Raw genomic sequence first — 26,071 nt, 5'->3', positions numbered from 1 at the left:
GCGCCAACGTGGTTACCCAACTGTATAATATGTCATCCTCTCTCTTCCAGTGATGATGATTGGCCTGCTGCGTTACGCTCATGTGATCGAGAAGCACCAGAACTGTATTCTGAACACAGCGGGCCTCTCCACAGCTTGGATCTGTGCCGCCGGCCTCATCATGGTGGGAAACTTCCAGGTAATCACAGTCAATCGCATTAAAAGACAGGTTCACATTTTTTCAAGTCAAGTTAAAACAACAGTCAGGTGCCTGAACAGTGAAAGAGGTTTTCCTCGCTGTAATCATTCCTCCTGTTCATACTGGCTGTTAAAAGATCCCCTTCAAATGTGCTTTCAATGTAAATCACTGTCAGTTTGTGCAATGAGGCTTCAGCAGTCTGAGTTAGTCATGTCAAGTGGATATCTGCCACGTTTACAGTCTTTTTAGCATCAAATTCCCTCTTTGTGTTTCCCTGTTGAGCTGTGGTGGAAGTATAGTAACAAAAAGAGGAACTTTGGCACTAAAAAGACTGTAACGTTGAAAGATATCTACTTGATTTGACTCTTTTGGACGCTGAAGCTTCATATTAGCTTCAGATAAACTTTTAAATACATTTTTGTACAGAAGGAGGACTGTGGATTTTGACCCCCATCACTTCTATTATAAGTGCATTATGAAGGGATCTTCTAATGGTCAGTATGAACAGGAGGAATGATTACAGCAAGAAAAACATGTTTTAATGTTCATTTGGGCTCCTGACTGTTGTTGTAATACAATTTAAAAAAAAAAAAAAAAAAAAAAAAAAAAAAAAAAAAAAAAAAAAAAAAAATTAAAAAATTGTGAACTCGTCCTTTAAAGCTTCAGTTTATCAGCTCAAACTCTTCCACAAAATAAGCTGACACATGCTTTTATACTTATTATCATTATTTTGAATCTATTATCTAAGGGAGATTCATTTTTGATGAATTTAGACTTGATTATATTTTCTAATAGAAATGTACTTTTTTCTGGATTGTTTTAGTAGTTCATTGCAGTTTTTTGAGGAATCAGGGATCCAACGGTGGTGAGAAAGAGAAAACTGGGCACTGAAATTTCCCAAAGAAAACTTGGCACAATAAAATGTGTTGTACATAAATCTTTCTTATATGACTTTAATTACCCATTTAAAGTTGAGGCACACCATCAATCTTTCTTTAACAGCTCAAAAAAAAAAACAATTAAAGAAAAACAAACAAATAAATAACAGATCTCCTTCCAAAAAAGGGCTGCATTTTCTAAATTGTAAGTTACATAATTTCTTACATAATATCCAAACATTCACAGAGGGAGATCGCTATCTCACTGTTTTATTTTCACCACTTCCAGCTATTGTGAATCACAATTGCAGTGTTTGAACTCGAGGTGGATGTTTGATCTTTTCTGCAGAGTATCCAGGTGTAGTTTAATAACAGTGAAGCAGAATATTCTTATTGTAGGAGCGTAACATGTGGCCTTTATACTGTAAATAACATTTATTTAAATGCTTATCCAATTTTGTACTTATTCTTGTCTAGAATAAAGTAGGAGGTTAAAATATTCCCCATTTAATGATCTTTTCTGACACACAGACGTAATACAGTGTTGTAAGCTTGATAAGACATTACATGAGTTATAGATCAGTGCCATGGCAACTGAAAGCAGAGGGTCTCATAAACAATATGGAGGTAACATTAGAGATGGGCCACAAAGGAGCTGAGACCATCCTGCCTCTCTTTAACTAACACACTGCTGCAGGTCAGAGATTTTCATTAAATCATCTTCACTGATGGTAACAACACAGAAAAAGAAATGGTTTCAACTCTCTGCATCACTTACCATCACACCTACTGCTCCACCCAATCTATTTACTGCAGCCAAAACTGTGATTTCTTGATATTTCATCACCACAGAATTTGAAAGAAAGAAAGGGGATTTGGTTTCTGCCCCAGAAGACATAAATGCATTTGAAACTTTGCTTACAGACTACCATCTGCATCGTTTTAAAGGGGACGTATCGTTCTTTTTGTGATTTTCTGTCATTTATACACTGTTATAACGTCAGATGTTAAATATGGTCAAAGTTCAAGTTAAAAGCCAGGGCTTCAGCCTGCTCTGAGCGTTTTGTTTGCAAAGTCACTTCTACTTTTACATCATTGCTCATACACACAAGCAGCTGTCCGTTCTATAGCCTCGGATGCTAAGGTTGTTGCTAAAGTTGTTCCGCTGGTTGTCATTTTCGCATATTTCAGATCAGATTCAGGCTTGAACATGTACAGATGTATTTGAGAAGTTTCAATTTTGAGTAAAGAATGAGAACAAGAAGTAAAATCCTACTACTACTGTTTGTTTACGTAGAGACAGGAAAGAGACAGGAGCTAAAACAGCCTGTTTCAGACAGGAGCTGAAGTGAGGGGCCAGTATAAATAAGGACTTTTCTGAACTGTAAATCACATATTCCAGTAGAGCCCCAGATTAAAAATAGTAATCTGGAAATGTGCACGATACTCCCCCTTTAATAAATAGCTGGATGGCCTTGTTGGTGAGTCAGTCCATCTGTCCAAGACATCTTTTCTCCATCACCGTTTTTTTTTTTTTTTTCCACACAAGAGATATGCTACCATATTCTACCATATAAATTTCCATGAAACGACGCACCTGCTCTCAGAAAATGAACCCATGAAAGCTCATGATTTCATTAAGTTTCCAAGGCTGATAAACTGTTTAACTGGCCTGTAAGTTTTACTTATTATTAGCCTCACAAAATAGAAGGCTTTTGATGCTCTAAAACAGCAAAATCATCAGTTTATTGTTTGTTGTGACAGTGACTTTAGTAACTATTGGCTGTACTGAACATTTAGGTGGACTTAAAGGTGGAACTACACACTTCTGTCATACTGTAGGCGCCTGCATAGCAGGAACTATACTACACTACACATATGTTTCTCAGCATTATGACTGTGATACAAATGTTTACTGATTTGTATTTTAATGGTGACATGATCACTTAGAAAGTCTTTGAACTGTACTAAATTAAATTATCTGAACTTAGCAAACTTAATTTCCATCTCTAGGTCATAGTTCATTGTTGTTTTTGATCCATTTATAGCACCACTGTGTCGTACGACACCAGACCGTCATGACTGAATAATGTCCAACACAGCACTTCACTTTGATAAAGAGCCACAGTCACAGTGAGCAGAAGGTTTGCTGTGGTGAAAGCATTTCTAGATGTGTGTTACTTGAATAAAAATGAGAAAAAACACACTGTCTCACTTACTGCTGGAATATTTATTAGTTTTTCTCATTTTTATTCAAGTTGTGCTTCCTTCTGATGTCTTGAATTACATGTGTATCACAAAAAAATGAGAAGATAATTGAGCCTTTCTTCAAATTGTTCGGTGTTGTCTTCACTATCAACAGTCTTCACCGACAACAGAAACTTGTAGGAGAAAAAAACAAGAAGTGCAAGCTGTCCAATCACAGTTCTTATCTTCTCCATGTGGTATTTCTGCAGACGCCGTAGTCCTGACTTTTAGTCACATATTTAAGGAGTTGAACGTCAAGTCAAAGCTTTAGTCTTCTCCTTTGCAAATTCAGTAAGTATAATCCTATTATATCTCTAAATTGGAGTAATCCATTGGATTACGTCCTAAATACACATGTATGTGACGCCTCTGCTGGTTGAATAACGCTCTGCTGTGTCGTGGCTGCTGAGCCTCTCTGATGTGATTCTCCCCTGCAGTCTCTCAGCACTTTGTAGACCTTCCAAGCAAATGTCTTTTGATGTTCTGTTTGTTCTGTCTGGAAATTGTCTGGCAGCCTCTCAGTGGTAGTGTGACCTTAAAGGGGACCTGTTATGCTTTTCCTTATTTTCAGCCATATATATATATATATATATAATATATATATATAATGTTACAAAATCAGATGTTCATATTAAACGTGGCGTAAAAGTGTCAAATAATGAGGTAAACATATGTAGCAGTAATCCCTGTGAGAAAAAAGCACCGGTTTCAGACTGCTCTGAACGCTCGGTTTCAAATGTTTTTTCTACTTTCAGCCTGAGCTGACGTTGACTCATGGCAGATTTCTTTATATGGTCATCTGCTCCACTCCACTAAGTTTTTCCAATGTTTTGGGGGTAGTCACACTGAGTCATGACTCCATTACACAGCAGGGCAGAGTAAAATAAGTAGTTTACCTGTTGGAGTTGTGCTGGTCGTCTGCAGCCTGTCATCAAACATCATCATCACTTTGGTTGTTCCTGCTCGTACTCTTCCTCCCTGCATTATTTCTAACTGATCCACTGAACAAAGAGCTCCAAATATTTCCATATCCTGTTGTGTCGACTGGTTTTAACGCTGCTAACAAAGCTCTGCTAATTCAATGAAGAACATGTTTCATCTCTTCAGTTCTTCACAATAAATATCTCCCATTATTGAGTCATTTAAAAGCTCTTAATATGAAGGTGTAAAGCAGGAAATGTTGGGTTTGCATCGGCGGTAACTAAGGCTAAGACTGCCTGTTAAGAGACAGAGGCTGAACTGAGGGGCTGCATAAAGGGCCAGTATAAAGCTCCTTTCACACATGCAGTCTATCCCTGAAATGTTAAGGAACATTTCCTGCATGGGGTCATATGTGAATAGGAGCAGGGATTGATATTCAAACGACCTCAAGACCTAGTAACATTTCAGGGAAAATGCTGGTATGGCTGTGTTGTGTATTAAAGCAGTAACATTGCAGGGACCAGCACGTAAAGGGTTACGTTACGTCAGATGAAAGACGCTTTCACGTGGAGCGAGCGAACCAATCACCAGACTGCGCTGATGACCTATTTGAATCCGTGACTTGTTTATGGTTGGCTTTCCAATGCTTTTGCAGGTGATTTGTCTCGCAAAGTTGTTGAATATTAAATACATTACAAGAACACAGACATTAGACAAAAACAGCTCCTCGCCCGCCACGTTCCTGAAAATAATAAGACGTAATAATGAGACGTACATCCGGCCTTGCCCCATCTTCTTCTTCTGTTGAGTTTTATGGCGGTTGGCATCCGGTGTTGCATTACCGCCATCTGCTGGACTGTTTCTTACCCCGTCTATTCCAGCATTGCTAAGGCATTTGTGAAAAGATGGTGCAAGATGAAAATGTTCCTGAATGTGAATAGTGTGAATAGTGAAAATCTCTAGCGGTGCCTGAAAGGTTATCCCAGTAATTTACTATGTGTAAACTATGTGTGACAGAGTTTAAGGTAAATAAGGATTTTTTTTGGACTGTGAATAATGCAAAGCTACTCTAGTGGAGTCCTAGAATAAACATATAGAGCTGGAAATTAGCATAATAGGTCCTCTTTAAAAAAATAGATGTTTTTGAATGTTGTGTGTCTGTGTTCATGTCCTCATTGCAGTCAAGATAAGTTCAGTTTATAGACGTGCTCTCATGATAAATCCCCTGCTTGTTTTGAAAAGAAGCTCAGTACGAGTGTCACCTTTTGTGCTGATTTATAATACTTGTAACTACCCTGCAGGTTGTGAACAGCTGTTGGAATAAAGACAGACAGATTTACTGTAGGAACATACGTACATGCACATAAACACATATACTGTATGTTACAGTTCTGCACACATCCCTTCCAGTGCTGAGAGTTTTCATCGCCCCAGGTGCTCTCTTTGCTAAACCTGCTGCTGAACATGTGCTAACTGTGGGTTTTTGCCAGGAATGTAGCTCAGCATGAGTGTGTTCAACAACTAAGATTTGCAGTGACATTTATGTGTTCAGGCATGTGCAGCGATGGTTTTCTAAGTACATTTGAGTCTTGTACTTAATTTTGAGGCACCTGCACTTCACTCGAGTCTTTCTGTGTCTAATACTTTATACTCCACTGCATTTCAGAGGCAAATATTGCACTTTTTACTTTACTACATGTATTTGACAGCTATAGTTAATAGTTATGTTGTAGATGAAAGTTTTACACACAAAACATTATGAAGTAGAATGCATTGTTATAGATTAAAATACCAAACAGTATGTAAAATACTTCTAACTTGCTCCATGTGAACCAGGGGGAGAGCTTGTTTAAAGTCCAGCTGGTTAGAGAGAGGGGCCGAGACTGACCTCTGATTCAGGAAATATTTTTTGTTTATGTTCTTGTTTTATAACTGCACAGCGAAGTGATACCAGCAGCAGGGAGGAAGTGATGCTGGTTGGCTGTAGTGAGTGTAAGTACAGAGACAGAGGTCAATGACAGTGAGGATTAAAGGGTTTCTTTGATTAAAGGACGGGTTCACGATTTTTCAAGTGTGTCTTAAAACAACAGTCAGGTGTCCATATGAACAGTGAAAGAGGTTTTCCTCGCTGTAATCATTCCTCCTGTTCATACTGACTGTTAAAAGAAGATCCCCTTCAAATGTGCTTTCAATGTAAGTGATTGAGGCCAAAATCCACAGATTTAGTGCAGAAATGCATTTAAAAGTTGATCTGAAGCTTATATGAGACATTTGCATGCTTCTTGTGATATTGGATATCTTCTTGAAATCATTTTAAAGTTTTGTTTCATGTTAATTATCTATTCTATACGTCTTACACGTCTAAGTGCATCACCTCATCGATTGATCGGTTGTATTTATATTATTTTCTTGTGGTGTTGCTCTAAGATCAATCAGTCTTAATAGTACACCACTTTGGTCTTGACTGAAATATCTCAACAACTATTGGATTACTGCCATGAATTTTTGTATAGACATTCATGTTCCCTCCAAGATGAATCTGACTGATGATGACTTTGGTAATTCTCTGATTTTTGCGTGTAGCGCCACCATGAGATTCACATGTTCGGGTTTGATGGAAATTTGGTGCAGATATTAATGTTCCCCTCTTGTAATAACTTGTAAAGTGTAATAATATTCTACACAATGAGTACATTTACTTTTAATATTCAATATATTTTGCTGATTATAGTTCTGTACTTTTCATAAAAGTACAACTGTTAATGCAAGCTTTTTACCTGTAACCAAGTATTTCTACATCTCTATTTTTACTCGTATGAAGGATTTGAATACTTTGACCGCAGGTTATGTGTGTGTATCTGTATGTGTGTGTGATGTAACAACCATCAGAACTATTCTGAGATGTAAGCAGTTGTACTCAGGCACGTGTGTGTGGTGTCAAAGGTCAGTGTTGTACAGTATGAAGTCTGTCTCATGTGTGTGTGTGTGTGGCTGCAGTCTCAGATTCCTCCAGGTGTGTCTGTACACGTCTGGGCCCCTTCAGATACATTTTGGGGCACATTGCACAGTTCAGTCTTTTAGGGTTCATCATGTAATTCATTCGCTAGTGGTTAAGGGCGACCCTCCTCTTCTCGCTGATTGGCTGCAGAGTCCTCTCCTCCCTGTCTGTGCTCAGTCTTACATAATGAACCTCACTGTTTGCCTCACAGTAAACATGGCTGGAGTCCTTGAGTGTGTGATGGACTGGATAATACCACATCTGCTGAGTGATAAACAGCCACACACACACACATGAAGAGCCTCTGTTTACAACTCGGAGATGAAATGTTGATGTTGAATTAGAGTTTCAGGAAATCATGAATGAGATGACGTAAGAGAGGCTGCAGAAAGTGGACGTATTGTGGTGTTATTACAAATCAAGTATGTTTACAGTAAGAATTCATTAAGGCCTCATTCAGTGGTGATTTATTCACATTTCTTCAACTTCTTAACATGCAGTTCTCCCCTTTTTATTTCCCCTTTAAGTCTCTTTAAAAGGGAAATATCATGCTTTTTATGTTTCTCTGTCATTTATATATTGTTACAATGTTGGATGTGTCTGTTAAATATGGTCTAAGGTCCAAAACTTGAGGTGAACGTATGTAAAAATGCTGCCTGAAAGTCAAAAGCTAGGGCTTCAGTCTGCTCTGGACGCTCCATTTGCAAAGTTACCTCTACTTCCTCCTCGAGATGACGTTAGATCTTTCGCACATGCCCGCAAATGTCTCTTCGTTTGGTAGCCTTTGTTGCTAAGGTTGTTCCACGGGTTGTCCATGTTGTCCACTCGCATATTTTGGGTCAGATTCAGGCTTGAACATGTACGGATGTATTTGAGAAGTTTATATTTTGAGACAGGAACGAGAAAAATAAGTGAAATCCATTTATCTTCCTGAAGCTAACCAATCAGGAGGGAGGCGGGCCTTAAAGAGACAGGAGGCCTGTTTCCGACAGAGGCTGAACCGAGGGGCTGCAATAAGAGCCAGTATAAGATAAATAAAGAGTTTGTAGACCCCAAATCATGCAAAGATATTCCAGTAGAGTCCCAGAATATAAATGTAGACCTGGAAATGTGCATGATACGTTCCAACTAGGGCTGCAACTAATGATTACTTTTATTATTGATTAATCTATTGATGAGTCTATAAACGTCATTTAAATAATGAAATGATGAAAAACGCCCATCACATCTTCCCAGTGCCAAAGGTGACTTATTTAGATTATCTGTTTCATCCAACAAACAGTCCAAAACTCAAAGGTATTCAATTTACAGTGATACATAACAGAGAAAAGCAACAAATTATCCCTTTGAATAAGCTGGAACCAGAGAAAGTTTGTGATTTTTGCTTGATAAATGACTTAAAAACAATTCATAGTTAATAAAAAAAAATGTTTAACTGTTTGTTTCAGCTCTAGCTCCAACTTCTCAGTGAAGTATTGAGTGAAATATTCAAACCCCAGATATACGACTGCATCATTTCATCAAATGGAAATATTCTACATGTCTGGTGCATCATTTTGCATACACTTCCCAAATATTCAGCCTGATATATTTGATATCTTTGGAAACATTGGGATCTCTACTAGGATTGAAAATAAAGTTATGGGGGTTTGAATGATGTTTGGTTGCACAGCATGAGGTTGTAAGTGTTGGGAAGGTGGAGTCGGCTTATAATATCTGTTCTGAAAGTCCTCCACCCTGCAAAATACTCGTGATTTTCTTCTTTGAAGACATGAAGAATAAATTTTAGGTAGTTTTTGTGGAAGCAGCACACACATAAATCAAACAGGATGTACTGTTTCTTCTTCTTTGTATCTTCCTTGTAATTACACAGCTTTAAACAGCTGTGATATCTCCCACAATGAATCTCTGCACCTCTCTGTCATTCACTTGAACCCATGTGCAGGATGTGTCATCATCATACCAGCTGCTGCATTTAAAATATATGTCTCTGTCTAAGATGTGGCACTGCGTTCATTACAGTAACAGGTCATGTCTTTGCTTTTCAGCTCATGAGTTCAAGTCGACTCTCAGCATCAGAGGTGATAATGGAGATGATCTTGTCGCCTTTGTAAATTGGTCTCATTACAGTTTCTCTCTCTCTCTCTCTGTCTCGTCTTGTATTTTACTGGTGCAGATCGTCCTGTCCTGGGACGTTCTTTGTCAGATGATATTATAAAGGTGATTACCCAGAGTGCAACTGTAAAGTCAGGATGACCCCGGTGTGTGTATGTTTGTGTTTTTATCTTGTGTCCAGATGCTCCCAAAAGAAATGATGCTCAGATTGTTTTTGGATCCCATCATGAAAGAAATGATTCACTGTGCTGAGGGTTTGTTTTTTAGGTGTTGACAAAGGACCGAGGGCTGAGTTTCTGTTTTTTGAAGGTTAAGGTTGTTATACAATGAGTGCCTGTGAAGAGACTTTTATCAGTATATTAATAGCATGAATATGTTTTGTGAAAGGAGGGGAAAGCATCAATATTTGGACATAGCACATGTGAGGTAATGATCTTGAGTAAACAAGAAAAAAACTGAACACATTTACGTTCAGAGTGTACAAGAAAGAAAATGTCTTGTGTTTCCTTCCACTGCTGTAAGTATTAAGAGATAAACAGTAGGTGGCGCTAATTCTCCAGTCAGTGCTATTAAACCACTGCAGAAAAAGAGGACACAACATGACGATGTTATTAAAAGAGCGGCAGTCAAAACCTTAAATGATGGCAAAGTGTGTAGAAAACATGATGGAGATATGACATGTCTGTTTGTTTCATTTGAGGAAGGTTAGGTTTGAGGAAGGTCTCCTCAATGCTCCACACAGATCTGATGTCATCATCTCTTTAGTGGGAGCTTGAATGATATTTAAAGTCCATCTCCACTCAGAAATATGTTTTTCTTATTGTTATGTGACTGTGATGTTTGACCTTCTCTGTGCAGTTTGTTTTCACATTTATCTCCTGAAGGGGGAAAAGTTTTCTTTGTGTTCACCTGAAATCTGAGTTTGAAGCATGATTTCTGACTTCATAACTAGTTTGTAGTATGCAGCTTACACAAGTGTGATGTGGAAACTTGAGACTGGACTTTATAGTGATGTAGGAGACATCTTGTGCCCAGCAGTTAAACTTTAGAGAGAAAAAATATTCACATATTCAGATAATCAGAAGAATTTTTATCCATTTTTTGTTTTTGTTTTTGTGGAAAACCCAAATCAGACACAAATTATTATTCAAAGCAGACTGTTTTTTGAAATATGTCTGGAGCTGATCATTAAGTGACGTGTTTCATGTACGTCATCATTTATTCAACAAGTCTGTTTCCATTTTCTTCCCTTCATGTCCTTCAATATTTTTGTCTCACAGTTCTATTAAAAGAGGAAAAATAAGATAGAAAAAGGAGCATAAAAGGCAGGGAATTGGGCGGATGGGATTACAAGTAAAGTAAGGGACACAAACCAGAACAACTGATGATAATGATGCTCACATTTATGAAAGACTGTTTGTAATGTTTGTATATGTCTTATATATCCCCAAGCAGACAAAGTTTAGGTGATAACAAAATAGTGAGACTAAACGTTGACCCCAAATCTCAAAAATGTTTTCCCAAATATAGCAACTACAGAGCAAATATGTAAAAATGTACATTTCTGCTTCTTTTCCAACATATATCCTTCTTTATACGGCCTCCCTGATGTATCGACCTTCATCATATGTGTCCACTCTGTCTCATCAATTTCTAGATTCATGTCCAGTAAAATTTAAATGTTTTGTGTCTGTGTCTCAGGTGGATTTTGCCAAAGTTCTCCACTATGTTGGAGCTGGAGTTGCTTTCCCGTCCAGCATGCTGTTTGTGTGTCTGCAGTCGGCACTGACCTACAGACTGGCCAAGACCCAGGAGGAGTACCGGATAGGTCACCTACGCGTAGGGATGACCCTGCTGGCGCTGATCGCCCTGGTGCTTAGTATCCTTCCAACATGAAACAAATGTAAATGCTCAGGTAGCAACTATAGTTTAGGAGCTGTAGCTTTCCTTCTGAGTTGTCTTTTGGCAAAACATTGAAGATATTTCTTTGTTGTTTTTTGAGTAACAGGATTCAGAATAATAGAAGTCTAAAGAGAAGAAGAGATCTTGATTATGTGTTTGAAATTTAAAGAATGTTAAGATTTGCTTCCTATTAACAAATAACAACAACCCCCCTTTAACAAAATCATAAAAGTAAATTGAAGTGAAGTGCTTTCAAAAATAATGTCATAAATAGCTTTTTTTTAATCAAATAACTTCATACAAAGTTCAGTAAACAGCAGAAACTTAAATGAAATCAATATTTGCTGTGAGCAGCTTCGTTCTTTGCTGTTCCTGCATCTTGGAGAAGTTGCCACAGTTCTTCTTCTGTGGATTTCGGCGTCTCAGCTGCTTCTGTCTCTTCATGTTAATCCCAGACTGACTCCATGATGTTGAGATCAGGGCTTTGTGGGGGCCAAACCATCTGTTGCAGGACTCCTTGTTCTTCTTGTTGCTGAAGAAGTTTTTAATGACTCTGGCTGCATGTTTGGGGTTGTTGTCATGCTGCAGAATAAATTTGGGACCAGTCAGATGCCTCCCTGATGGTATTGTGTGATGAACAAGAATCTGAACATCTAAAGTGCCTAAAACCTTTGCAGAGTACTGTACATTTTTTAATTTTCATGAAAAAATCATGACTCGCCTTCACAATAATTCATATTAAGCACATATGAAAGACAGAACCAATGTGGAAGAAGTAAAAGTGTTTTCTGGGAGTTAAATAAATTCTATGAATGAGTTTTAAATGTTTTAATTTATCATACATAAATCGGGTTGCATCATCTTGTCTGTCCAGTGTGCTCAGAGGTTATGTAGGTAAAAACAGGGCCCCCTGCTGGAGAAACAACGGTTTTACATCCTTTTACAGAAGATTTTGTACACCTCACTCCTGCTGTTCTGCCATTGTTCTCCTTAACCTCTGATCACCAGGTGGAGTTTTCTTTTGCCAGGAGAGCTTCGCCCTGCAGCACGCCTCCGCCATCTTTGAGTGGGTCTACTGCACGCTCATCATGCTCTTCTACGGGACTTTTGCATTTGAGTTCGGGGGCATGTCGGGGGACACCCTGATGGTCCTGTCCAGAGGAGGGGGAGTACAGAGCTTCTCCACCTCTGAACACAAGTCAGAGGTGGGTGGAGGGTCCAACCACCACCCGACAGAGAATTTATCGATGCTGTAGCTGAACTGCAGCGTGCTTCAGTTCCCCTGGAGGTCAAAGGGCAACACATGGACCAATCTGGAAGACACCAGAAACCAACGTCTAGAGCCGGGAAGCTGCATCCTGCATATCACCACGCTCACTATTGCACAAAGCCAAAGTTGCTCTACTCAGCAGTGACCAAAGACTGACAGACTTTAATGACTTTTATGCTGCTTTGTAAAAGTGCAGGCTACACTGCAAAACATTGCACAATGTTCTAAGTGCCTTCTTGAACACAAAGGCCAGCAAAGACATACGCAAGTACACACACAATCCTGAATGTTTGTTTTAAGTCTCTCAATGTAACAATCAGTCTGTGGATTCTTGGCTGCAGTTGCCTTTTATCAGATGGAACATCCTGAAGGTGCCTCAGATGTCGCTCTGCAGCGCCGGTATCAGTGTTTGTTTTTATATGTAGACGTTAAGACACTGAGCTCCGTTTTGTTTTTACTCAGGAAGTTCTGTTACATCATCAGCTTTCACTCTTTACCTCGATAATAAGGTGAAGTTTTCCAAAAACCTGACAATAGATGGACGGTTACTGTGTGCCAAGAAAAAAAAAATTTATTAAAAGTGGTTAAAAGACATTTGTGTGTTTGCCCAAAACTATGGCAGGAATATCTGTCCTTGTGTTGAACAATTTTTAGTGTTTTTCTAAGTTTATCTTTATAATTCAAGTGATTTGGACTCTTTATGGTGATGTCGCCCCAATAACTGTCTCTTATTGCCCAAATAAGCTCTGTTGTATATTTTTGTTCCACTTCAGCTCTTTGCCAAAAACAGTTGTATCATTGCTCTCAGTAACAATGACTTCTTACAGCTTCAACGGGACCAAAGTATAAAGTAGAGAATTATCATGCTGTATTTTATCATATACAGAAATACTTTTCCAGAAAATAAAATAATGTATGCAGAGAACAAAGAATTAAAGTAAATAGAAAAAAAATCCTTTTTTTTAAATATGTTTTTCATCATTTTGTGTTTCTTGGAGGAAAATTAAATGCTTTCTTGTTAAAATGTTTTATTGTTCAAAAATCATATTTACATAGTTTTTCTAGACTAATGACACATTATGTGCAAAGATTGAGATATGATTTCCTTGTAGAAGAGAAAAATGCAGCTCAAGGTTGCACATTCACAGGTTATCTCTGATTCTGTGACTTTTTCAAACTTCTTTGGAACATCTACTGCATTTTGACAACATTTAATCTTTGTTTTACAAGTGTCTGCAGGTCTTTTTAGTCTTATATTTGCACTGTTTTAGTACCCAATAACATAAAACTTAAGAACCAGCTGTTTCGTCTCAAACATCAACTTTAGATGAAAAGGTTTGATAATGCAGATTTGTACATCGATTTCCTATTGAAACCTCAAACACCAAGAGCTCTAGAAACTATCAAGACTTACAATCAAAGCTGAATATAATCATATGATAAGACTTTAGATCATCAAATGTAATAATAAAACCCGCAGACACTCTGCTAGCAGCCAGCTATCTAACATAAAAACAAAACAAAATATACAGTATAAAGATCTGGAAGCAGGGTTTCATCTCCCCCTTTCTGTGATCACATCTCATCTTTGTGGAGATCATATGTCTGCAGGTCTTGATGATATTCATAGTATTGTAATACCAAATAGTGTAAAACCTAAACAATATTTGAATCTCAAACATGGATCTTGGCAGAGGGGAGAGAGTAAATATGTAAAATATAAAACGATTCTAAAAAACAATGAAAACGTAGCTATAGTGCTTTAAAGGCTTTAGATCATCCAATTAAAACCTGATGTCAGCAGATCTCGATGTTATAAGGTCAAATAATGTAAAAACTTATATTTTAATCCCAAACTTTGACCTTGGAAGAGGATATTGAAAAATGTAAATTAAAGGTTTGTGCATTTATTTCTTACTGGAAAACAAAAACAAAATCATCTTCTAAAAACTATTAAGTCTTACAGTCAATAATGTCATTTTGGGACCTTGAAAGGCTTTTGATGATCAAAGTAATGCTAAAACATGCAGACACCTTGCAAGTGACCAGCTATCTATCATATAAAACATATTATATAAATGTTTGGAAGCGTTTAGGATTTCTCTAATTCCCACCTCATGAATCATTGACATTTAAAGCTTCTTTGGGATATCTATATTTCTCCACCTTTTGAGATCACGTCTTATCTTTGTTTCCTTTCAAGGCTTTGTGTTGCACTGAAACCTGCAGACACCCTGCTAGCAACCAGCTATTTATTGTATCATATAAAAATACAGACAACAATAACAAAAAAAAAACAGAGTAAATGTTAAGAACCATGCAGCAAAGTCACCAATTGTTTCCAACATCTTGAGTGTACTTAAGACATTAAAGTGGCTTTGAAATGTCTCTGCAAACGTATGCATGGCTGCTCTTCCTTAAAATTTGGTCATTCACTTATTTCTGGACAAAAAAAAAAAAAAAAGCCAAACAACAACTTTCTAAACCAACTTGAGTATCAAACAAACTGCATGCATGTGACTGCACACTGTATCTACAGGACTAAAATACCAAGCACGTCACTCATATTTCAGGTTACCATTGAGGGGCTTCAGAGTCATAAATTGCAGATGAAAGATCTTCCCCCTGTCCAATGACCAGAGTTGATCTGCACCCCACCCTGACCCATCCCTCCTGTTCGCTGGCAGCTGCCTTTCTCTTACTGGGTTACAGGAGCACGAGGACAGCTATCTATATATCACTGACACTCTGCTCGCTCTCGCACACACATACACACGGGTACACAGATACTCTAGAAGTTGAGGTTTTTTGGGATCTCCCAGGGAAAGTCCTTTCTGCCAAAGTGTCCATAGCAGGCAGTCTTCTGGTAGATTGGTCTCTTCAGGTCAAGGTCTCTGCAGGCAAAATCAAACATATAAGTATAGCTACATGTCTCGCAACAACAAAGCAGATGCAGCGTCAGTTTAAATGCTGACCTGACAATGACACCGGGTCTGAGATCGAAGTTCTTATTGACGATCTGAAGCAGCTCCATCTCGTTTTTGGGAGAGGAGCCGTATGTAAACAGGGAGATGGAGAGTGGATGGGCCACTCCAATTGCATACGCCACCTGAAAACACAGATAAGAGACACACAGTTAAACTCTGAGAGAAAATTAAGTGTCAGTAACACCAAGCCATCTGAGGTCAGGGGTCAACTTCTTCCAAACCAAACTGGGAAAACCATTTATTCACGGAGCTGGCTCTGTGCACAGAGGTATTGTCATGTTGAAACAGGAAAGGGACAAATATAAACACACTATATACATACAAATATAAACACACTATTTATATATATATATTATTGTATGCTGTAGCATTAAGATTTCTACTAAATGCACCTTTAGACTGTGCGACAACAAGTTTATTGCACACAAGAACACTGTTGCCTTAAATATTATTGCATCAGAATCAGAATCAGGTTTATTGCCAAGTGGGTTTGCACATACATTTGCCTTGGTGTGGTGCATACTGAGAAAAATATACAAAATAAGTGAAAATGCAAGAGTCAAGTAATTATAAATAATATATAATAGAAATGTACTATATAAGATTTGTAAAATATATTCCACAGTGAAAAGTTGCTGCTGCAAAATTTAAAATGAAGAGAATGTACAAAATAATCGGGAATGTGCAAATGTTCATAGTTTTAAAAGCAAAAGTTATTTGCAAATACAACAAATGCAATTTAATCCTCTGAAATTATTTGGAAAAAAGATTTCTGAGTCACATTAAAAGAGTGTCACCTGGTCTTGTGCATCAATTGTCTAAAAGGTTAAAGAAAAAAGAAGAAAAGCTGAAAGAAAACTCACACCAGATATAACAGATGTCTTGAATATTTTGGAAGGATTTAATGGAAAGTCATCTCACCTGCACCAGCACCCTCCTGCACAGTTTGGCCTTCACCAGAGATTTTGCCACCCAGCGGGCGGCGTAGGCCGCCGAGCGGTCCACTTTGGTGTAATCCTTCCCAGAGAAGGCCCCGCCCCCGTGGGCTCCCCAACCGCCGTATGTGTCAACAATGATCTTCCTGCCCGTCACTCCAGCATCACCCTGACAGAGATGAGCATCGCACACAAACATGCTCTTGAAATGCTTGTGAAGGAATTATGGGGATTTATTTTATTTATAAATGTGAAATGTGCTGCACAAAGACAAGCATTTACATAATGGACTCTGTTACATACTGTGCCTGAAGATGATGCTCATCATGATTGCAAGATTCAAATTGCTTGTTCAAAATTTAGGTTACAATGAATAAAACTGAGAATATTTGCATTTGAGGTGCTGAAAACAGCAAATGTTTGGCATTTTTTCTTGATAAAATTATTTAAACTGATTATTATTATTTCAATAATAATATAATTTAGAGCACTAAATCATCATGTTATGCAAAGTTGCTGGTATACTTCACCAGCCAATTAGGTGCTCAAGTAACAAATGACCAAAGTGAAACAACAACTCTCCTGACTTTCTTCCACCAATACTTTGGCACAAGGCCTTCGTCAGGGTGTTTTACAGATAGTGTAAAAATACTCTACAAGAGGGCTGAAGCAAGAGATCAGCAGCCTCTAGACAAAGAAATTTCAAAATAGTACACAAAAGTATATAACAAAATATGACATAAACAATCATCACACAGTCACAAGATAACATCACAAAAACAAGCATTTAGTTATGGGACGTTCCCTGGCCTTTACCTGTGGTCCACCAATTACAAACCGTCCGCTGGGCTGCAGGTGGTAGATGGTGTTCTCGTCCAGGTACTTTGATGGAACCACAGCCTTGATGACCTTCTCCTTTAGTATTTTCTTCTGGTCCTCCAGGCTCACATAGTCATCATGCTGAACTGAGATCACAACAGTGTGGACCCTTATAGGGATCACAGCACCGTTGTCCTGGGCGTAATGAACCGTCACCTGCACAGAGTGGAGGGAAGGGGGGGGACGACAGACATTACTTTATGCCTGAACTGAGATGTAATTCCTGCGTTAACACGTGAAGAAACTAAAAATAGCTTTTTCATATCTCCACACATTCCTCTTTTCATGTCTGAGCTTTTGTGAATTGTTTGAGGCTTTGAGGTGTCTTGTGCACAGTGAGCTCACAGGGATTGCACAGGCTGAAACTGTTGGGGGATTATTGGAAAGGCGTGTCCAAGCTCAGATGTTGCATACCAGTGTGCTCTGGTTGGTGTTTGCTGGTCAGCACATTCTCAAGGTCACCATCACGGTCTAAATTACTAGTGAGTAGAGCATTCACTATAAACTGAGGGAGAATCCCTCCATACACGTTTGAAGACATAGAAAAATACTCTGCTTTGAATAACGTGTGATACATCTGATGTTTTTTTTCACAAAAATGTTGAATTATCAGGTAAAAAATTATTCCTATTCCTTCTCCGTTATTGAAAAGTCTAGAATCTATGAATACATAAATATTGTTCGTTTTCATGTCTTGCTGACTGCTGAAATATTTATTTGTTTACAATGTTTCAGTCTGTCCGACCTTGATCAGGTGTATCATGACCAAAACGTTGTAAACTAATAAATATTCCAGCCGTAAGGGAGACAGTGTGCAGGAGTTTTTCTCATTTTTACTTAAGTTGTATTTTACTCCAACAAACATGTTGCATTTCCACATCACACTTGTCTAAGTTGCATACTGGACTCCAACTGGTTTCGAAACTGGTTGTGATGTCACAAATCATGCTTATAGGTATACGCCTGTAACTGAGGTTTAACGAAAGCACAGAGAAACTTTCCACTTTCAGCAGATGAATGTGAAAATAGACTATTCACATTCATCATTCTGCACAGAGACGAGAAAAGCATCCAACTGAAGGAACAAGAAGAAAAACACATTTTTGAATGAAGGGGGATTTGGTTCTCGCCTGCTGCTGAACTCTTCATCTTCAACAATGTGCCTCTTTGCAAATCAACTCCACTCTCAGTCACTCAAGAACTCCAGACTGCACACAACATGTTTCATATTCCTGTCTGTTTAAATCATAGGCTAACCAAATCTGTGGATAATGGTAATGATTTTATTTTCCCTGCTGTCCAGAAAATCATGGTTATCAATAGTTTCTAAATCCAGATGGGTCAGGAAAAGCACTGCAGGTGTAAACCTACAAAATTTGAATACTGTAAAGCTTAATGCACCCAAGTCATCCAATCACAGTGACACCATTGATAAGATTTTTTTTTATTTTATTAAATATAAGATATTTAAATAACAAAGCATATTTTATAAATGACTACTTAACACTGCACCAAGCTATTAAAAGTGTTGACAGTATCGGATCATAAGGCTGTCCTAATCAATGCTAGAATCCCTGCCCCCTCACATTGACTTTGCACCTCTCGCACTATCACATACAGGAACGTCAAGAGCATTAGTATACCTGCTGTAATGGACATGTTGGAGACAGAGCTCACTTATGATTACAATAACTCATCAGCTGTTGCTCTGGTCTCTATGTTTAATGTGCTCCTCTCAGATACATTGAATCATCTTTCCCCATTCAAATCACGCAGTATGTCCTTCTACCATTCTGCTCCATGGTTTACACCAGAGCTGCGCAAAATGAATCTCAGCAGGAAAACTGGCTTAACTGTGCATGCATTATCCAACAAAGATCATGTCAGAGCCAATAAGGAAGCTCTGAACAAGGGTAAGACCACCTACTACTCTACCATTATTGCAGAAGGAAGGTAACACCAGAGCCCTTTTTCTCACCATCAATAATCTACTTAAACCGTGTAAGCAATTTCCTGCCTCTACTAATCTCTGCAGTGATTTTATGGACTTTTTCCAGAGCAAAATTATTTCCATCTACCAGCAGCTTCATCATTTGTCCATTAATCTCCCTGTCAGCTTTTTCTCTGCTTTCTGTATTGTCGACAAGCAGTATGTAACTGAACATGTGCCCTTTTGACCCCATGCTCACTCTACCGATTAAAACAGAGTCTGCCTGTCCTCTACCCCCTGCAGACACAAATCGTCAATGCATCTCTTCTGTCTGGCTCTGTTCCCCCCAGTCTAAAAATGGCTGCTCTTAACCCAGTCCCAAAAAAATCTGGAACTGACCTGGAGGACCATAAGAACTACAGACCTATTTCCAAACTCCCATTTCTTGCCAAACTCCATGAGCGAACCGTAGCCAGCACAGTTCAGTGACTGTCCTCACCAAAATACCAATGATCTGCTTGTAACAGACTCTGGTTACCTCAGCATACTTATCCTGTTAGATCTCACGGCTGCTTTTGATACAGTCAGTCATAATCTTCTGTTGAACTGGTTAGAAACACTGCATGGTGTCGATGGCACTCCATTATCACGATTCAAATCCTACCTCACAGCTAGAAAACCCTCTCCCATGGTGTCCCCCAGGGCTCAGTTCTTGGACCATTACTGTTCATTATTTACATTCATCCTCTTGGACATATAATTCGTCAACATCACCTCAATTTTCACCGCTATGCTGACGACGCACAACTCTACATTCACACCAAGCCCTCGGACACTCTACCACCATCCAACCTGACGGGCTGCTTAAATGATATTAATGCTTGGATGACTTGCAATTACCTCAAACTTAACCAGGATAAATCTGAGGCTATCCTCATTGCCTCTTCAGCCACACTCTGCAAAGTCCCCCATCTAAATTTGGCCAACCCTGGTTTTATTACCTCTTCTGTTGCTGAGGTAAAAAATCTAGGCCCTCTTCCACCTGAAGAACATTTCCAGACTTTTTCCCTCTCTTGCCCAATCTATTGACTCTCATTCACGCCTTCACTACATCCCGACTTGATTACTGTAATGCCGTGCTCCTTGGTGTATCTACTTGGGGGATAAATAGACTACAATATGTCCAGAATTGTTGTGTTCTTTGCCACACGCGATCCTAGGAACACATCATCCCTACCCTTCAGCAACTGCATTCTCCCAGTTAAATACTTCATTTGTTTTAAAGTACTTCTCCTTGTTTACAAATCTCCTCATGGCTCGGTGCCTACCTATCTATCCAATCTTCTCCATCCCACACCTACTCTCTCACTGAGCTCCTCTGATCTCCTCGATACTCCCCCCTCCAGGCTGGACGTAACCTCTGGAATGCTCTCCTGCTGGGTCAACGCCAGCACGCATCTGTTGCTTCTTTTAAGTCAAAACTGAAAACTCAACTATTTAGAATGGCCTTTGCTGGTGCTGCGTAATGTGCACATTATAAATGTATTCTTGTATGTGTATATATTTCATTGTTGTTGCTGTTGTTTTGTCTTTTCTTATGTATTGACTGTCTTAATGGATTTGAAAAGTATTCTTGGGTGTCTTGAAAGGCGTTTATAAATAAAATGTATTTTCATTATTATTATTATTAAAGATATATTTTAGACAATATGTGAACTGGATACTTACATCTAATCAGTTGTTGTTATTTTGATCCTACCTGTGTCTTGGAGTCCGGGCGGAGCCAGGGGACCGTGCCGTTTCGTCTCAGTTCGGCCATCTTTGCATTGAGTTTGTGGGCTAGGATTATGGTGAGGGGCATGCACTCTTCTGTCTCATCCGTGGCATATCCGAACATCAGACCCTGTCCACACAGAGTAGGCAGAAATAAAACAGAAAAGGTAAGTAGAGAAAGTGGTAATTCTGTAAAACTAATGTGGGTCTTGTACTGTATGTAATGCATCTTGAATCTATTTTCGGTGACTTGAAACTTGATTTTATGACCACAAGTTCTCCAGTATTGAAATAGGAGTTAATAAGTTTAACTGAAGAGACAATATTTGTTCACAATTTGTGTCTTGTTGTGCTTTTCTAGACGACCTGGTCTCCAGCTCCAATTTCACTCTCCACACGGTCGATATGAACTCCCTGTGCGATGTCAGGGGACTGCTGCTCCAGGGCAACCAGCACATTACAGGTCTTATAATCAAACCCTAACAGAGAGAGAGAGAGGCAGGACATATCAGAATCAACTAATCTACATGAAGGAAAGTTCTACTCCTGACTTAAATGGTTAAAGGAGATTCGAGCTCTTCGAACATTTCAGGTTCCACTCACCTTTCTCGGACGAGTCATAACCAATATGCCGGATGGTTTCTCTCACCACCCGCTGGTAGTCCACGTTGGCCCGAGACGTGATCTCACCGCAGAGCAACACCATGCCCGTCTTACACACCGTCTCTGTTTCAGCACAAAGACAACATCACAGTGCTTTATTATTTTTTTAGGTTTTTTATTTATCCTATCTGTGATTGTTGGTTGTCTGTTTTTGTATACCGTACGTTGCTTCTTGTGTGGTTGTCTGACTGTAACTGTGTCATGTTCTCAGGTCTCTCTTGAAAAAGAAATCTCATTAAGAGATTAAGAAGTTTTGCTTTTATCATCTAAGAAATTATTTTTGAACCACTTGTAAACTAATTTGAAGCAACTATTTTTAGTTTTATTTTGTTTTGCAATAAAAGATTTATTGAGAAATTTTTCTGCTTGTTTTTGCACAGTAGTGCAACTGTGCCAGAGCAATTTAAAGGGGACATATCATGCACATTTCCAGGTCTACATTTTTCATTCTGGAGCTCTACTGGAATATCTTTGCATCATTTACAAAACTTTTGTTTTAAAACTCCCTATTTATCTTCAACTGGCCCTTTATGCAGCCCCTCAGTTCAGCCTCTGTCTGAAACAGGCCGTTTTAGCTCCTGTCTCTTTAAGGCCTGCCCTCCTGATTAGTCCACTGTTCTGATTTGTCAGTTCCCGGAAGCTTCCTCCGACTCTGAAGGCTATGTAAACAAACTATAGTAACAGTATTTCACTTCTTTTTCTCTTCTTTTCTCAAATGTTAACTTCTCAAACACATCTGTACAAGTTCGAGCCTGAATTTGATCCAAAAATACGTGAGTGGACAATGCAAACAACTCGTGGAACAACCTTAGCAACAACGTTAGTGACAAGGACTAAAACCCTGGCTTTTGACTTGCAGGCAGAACTTCTACATATGTTTACCTCAAGTTTTAGAACTTTGACCATGTTTAACATCCAACATCATAACAGTATATAAATGACCGAAAATCACAACAAACATGATACTTGTGTCCCCTCTTAGGAAGCCTACAAACCAGATTAGACTCAAACAGTGTTTGCAGATAATTAACAGCACCATGTAATTATCACCTCAATTCACAAATTATTGGCCATAACTTTTTATTAAAATCAATAATGACTCCACATACACAAATGCTTCAGGATCTGCCTTCCTCAGCGTTTAAGAGTAAAAGTGGTGGGTGTGCACCACTTTTACTCCAGACTGGTTACTCTAATGGACTTTAGGACATTTAATGTCAAGACAAAAATAGTTCCCAATAAATTTGCCAATAAGTTGTTTTAACAAGTAGGTATGCTGTCAGCATCAGAAAAGTGTTCAAATATCTGACTTTTAACATATTTTCTTTGTTCTCCTTGGTTCCCCTTGCACAAATTTGTAGTAATCATACTGTAGACTGTGGTTCCTAGATAAGAAACATTATTGATCAGGTTTACTGCTTCCCTTTGCTGGAGGAAAACACATTATTACTCACCACAAGCCACCTTAGCATCCGGGTCTTGCCTCAGGTGAGCGTCCAGCACAGCATCACTGATCTGGTCACATATCTTATCTGGAACGCAAGAGAAGGATTTAAATATATAAATATATCTGCATCACTGCATGTGCCGTCCGGGTCGTTTCCTCGTGTGACCTTCTGCTGCACATGTCAGATTCCTCATCTGGGCAGAGCCTGAGAATATCAGATTTCACTGCTCCATCAGAGTACTACACATCATTCATATTAGGAGCTACGGCCCTATGAATAACCCTGGCTGAGCAAATGCATGCCAGTGTGACATGGTGCACTGTAACTCCATTAACTACTGTACTGAAACACATAAAAAGTTAATTTTGTTGTGCAGAATACACGCAAATGAATGAATTATCTAGTCAAAGAAGACTGGAGCAACAGCATTTTTGTGAATAGTCAAATAGTCAATAGTGTAAAGGTTTGCTGTGCTTGTCAGACACATTTCAGTGTGAGTGGAAGGATGAGGAAGGGTAGATATTCAGCTGCAACAGTGTCATTGTTGTGCGTGTCAGCATCAGATAGAGAACACATGTAGAAGTCCAATCAGATTTGTTGTATCAGCAAGATTATTCCTCCCACACTGCAAACTAGCTGATAATGTGCTAATTTCTTAAAGATTGCTGCGCTTTGTGTGTGCTGATACTTTACTTTAACATGTTTAGTTAAATGTCAAGTACATGAGAACGAACCAAGAGTCACGTGTGTCTATTAATACCGGTTGATCAGACACCTGCAGCTGCTGGAGTCCTCGAGAGAGTCCAGCTCTCAGGTCTTTGCACTGTGTGTGTTAAAGAATTGTTTTTATAATACTACTGTGGGTTTATAAAGCAATAACTTATGATCGGATGTGCCAAAAAGTGTCCAGACTTCTTATGTGGGCTGAGACAGATTTGCTTCACTGTCTCCAGAAGAAGCAACCAGGAAATTAAACTTGGAGTTGTTGTTTTTTTTTTGCAGAACATATTTGGAACAAACTCCAGGAAAACAAGAGATTTGCTCTAACTCTCTGTTCTGTTTTCCACTTTATGTTATTAAATTAAATTCTGAGCTTTTCATTCATATCTTACACTGTATGTCATATCTCCTCTGTTTTATTCAATTTCAGCTTATCTGACTCTTTTTAAATCCTGTTTATATGTGTCTTTTTTACATCACTTAGTGTTTCTATCAGATTTTTTATCTCTTTGATGCACTTTGAATTGCCTTGTTGAGATCTTCTCCACAAATACACTTTCTTTGCCACATCATGGATACAGATTGCAACTTCTTTTTGAATAAGAAACATGTCAACACAGTACTTCACTATCAAAACCATCCATAACACTTCCTGCACATGTGTTTAAATACAAAGCTGATTATGCAGCTACAGTACAAGTTTCTGTCATGTCTGTCTGTCCTAGAAGAGGGATCCTTCCTGGGTTGCTCTTCCTGAAGTTTTTCTCCATTAAATGGTTTTTACTTCCTTGATTTAAGGGTCTAAGGATAGAGGATGCTGTATGCTTTACATATTGTAAAACCCCCCTGAGGCGAAGTTGTGATATTGGGCTATATCAATAAAAAACTACCTGACTTTCCTTTTTGCAAACATACTAAATGATGATGATAAATGGCTAAATATACTTTCACATCTTCACTGTCAGTGCTGTAAAAACACTACAAGTGCATTTAAAAAATTAAAAAACACACTCTTCAAGCTGCTTTTTTTACAGTGCGCCGCCTTCATGCACCGCTCAGGATTCTGCACATTCCACAAAGTCATCAATGATCAGTGAAACATAAAAGTGTTTAACACATGATTACCACTACTGCTCAGTCATACTCTGTAGTAGCTGCACATGAAAAGCATGCTTCCACATGCTGCACGGAGAGGGAGTCCTCTACTCACCAGGATGTCCCTCTCCCACAGACTCAGAAGTAAACATGAAGGAGCCGTCATGAGGAGAATACATGAAGTTCCCATCCATCGTGCCATTCATTTTTGTCCCTCTCAAAAGTCTCCTGACACGCTGTGAACTGGATAGCAGAAGTGATGGGAGGCTAGTTAAAAGCACAAGATGCGTCCTTGTGTTTCTTATCAAAACAGGATAATAAAGACGGGCAGATTTGTGTGGCAGACTTTGGCTGCAGTGTAATCTCACAGTCCCAAGGCAGTGCAGCCGGATAACTCTGCACTATATAAGGCAAAGACAACATACACTCATACACACACACACACACACACAGGGGGAGGGTGCCATGTGAACCAGAGGGTTAGACCATTCAGAGGCGAGAGAGGGGAGGGTGGGATTCCTTTTTTTTTTTCATCTTGGAGACACTTTTTTTAACTCCTCCCGTGCTGAATGTTCCCAGATTCTCAGATGCTCACGCTGAACTCATCAAACTCCCTCCGATAGTCTTTTTCTAGTTGTCCTCGAATCAGACAGCAGAGCGTTAACTTCATCAAAGGGTCACTTTGAAGCTCCTCCACCGATTCATTCATGCCTAGTCTTTGTTTCTTTGTACCTGGGGGCCCCTGAGGTCTCTGACGGGGCGTCTGTGGCTGTGTACACACAGAGCTGCCTGCCAACCGAACACTTTCACTGCTGAGTCAGAGCTCAGATATGAAACCATAAAAGAGATGGTATGAAAGTACTATCTGGTAAAAAATATCTGTATTTTGATTACTTTGAATAATAATAATTATTATTATTATGCGAAGAAGAAAAAGACTAGGGCATTTCATACAAAGCAAAAGATGAAAATTAAAAGTAATGACTAAAAACACAACTGCAGGTATTTGTAAACATGAGTTTTAAGTTTTTTAATTGTAACATTTTGTATTGTGTGAATTATTTAATATTATTATTATCTGTTATATTGTTCTGTTGTATTTTCTTTTGTTTGACTGTGAAGCACATGAACT

The 26,071-nt window shown here is 38.8% G+C and overlaps 2 protein-coding genes across 3 annotated transcripts in view; one reads left to right on the top strand and one right to left on the bottom strand.

Moving 5' to 3' along the window:
- Window positions 1–14,445, top strand: part of LOC122971485 (transmembrane protein 150A-like) — a 31,957-nt gene extending 17,512 nt beyond the window's left edge. For both annotated transcript variants that reach the window (XM_044338163.1, XM_044338162.1), the window contains exons 6-8: window positions 51–178; window positions 11,039–11,216; window positions 12,248–14,445. In XM_044338163.1, the coding sequence (XP_044194098.1) occupies window positions 51–178; window positions 11,039–11,216; window positions 12,248–12,495 (554 nt within the window). In that variant the 3' untranslated portion in view covers window positions 12,496–14,445. The remainder of the gene's footprint in view (window positions 1–50; window positions 179–11,038; window positions 11,217–12,247) is intronic.
- Window positions 14,446–14,922: 477 nt separating this feature from the next.
- On the bottom strand, window positions 14,923–25,323 carry LOC122971479 (S-adenosylmethionine synthase-like). Its single transcript, XM_044338150.1, has 9 exons — window positions 25,055–25,323; window positions 23,131–23,208; window positions 21,617–21,739; window positions 21,380–21,492; window positions 21,000–21,143; window positions 17,248–17,466; window positions 16,418–16,600; window positions 15,485–15,618; window positions 14,923–15,403 (listed from the first exon to the last, which is right to left on the bottom strand). Exons 1-9 carry the CDS (start codon window positions 25,143–25,145, stop codon window positions 15,301–15,303), a joined length of 1,188 nt encoding a protein of 395 aa, XP_044194085.1. The 5' UTR covers window positions 25,146–25,323; the 3' UTR covers window positions 14,923–15,300.
- Window positions 25,324–26,071: the final 748 nt, after the last annotated feature.

Source organism: Thunnus albacares, chromosome 20, assembly GCF_914725855.1.
Source record: "Thunnus albacares chromosome 20, fThuAlb1.1, whole genome shotgun sequence".
Classification (NCBI taxonomy): domain Eukaryota; kingdom Metazoa; phylum Chordata; class Actinopteri; order Scombriformes; family Scombridae; genus Thunnus; species Thunnus albacares.
This window is presented reverse-complemented; position numbering and strand designations above follow the sequence as displayed.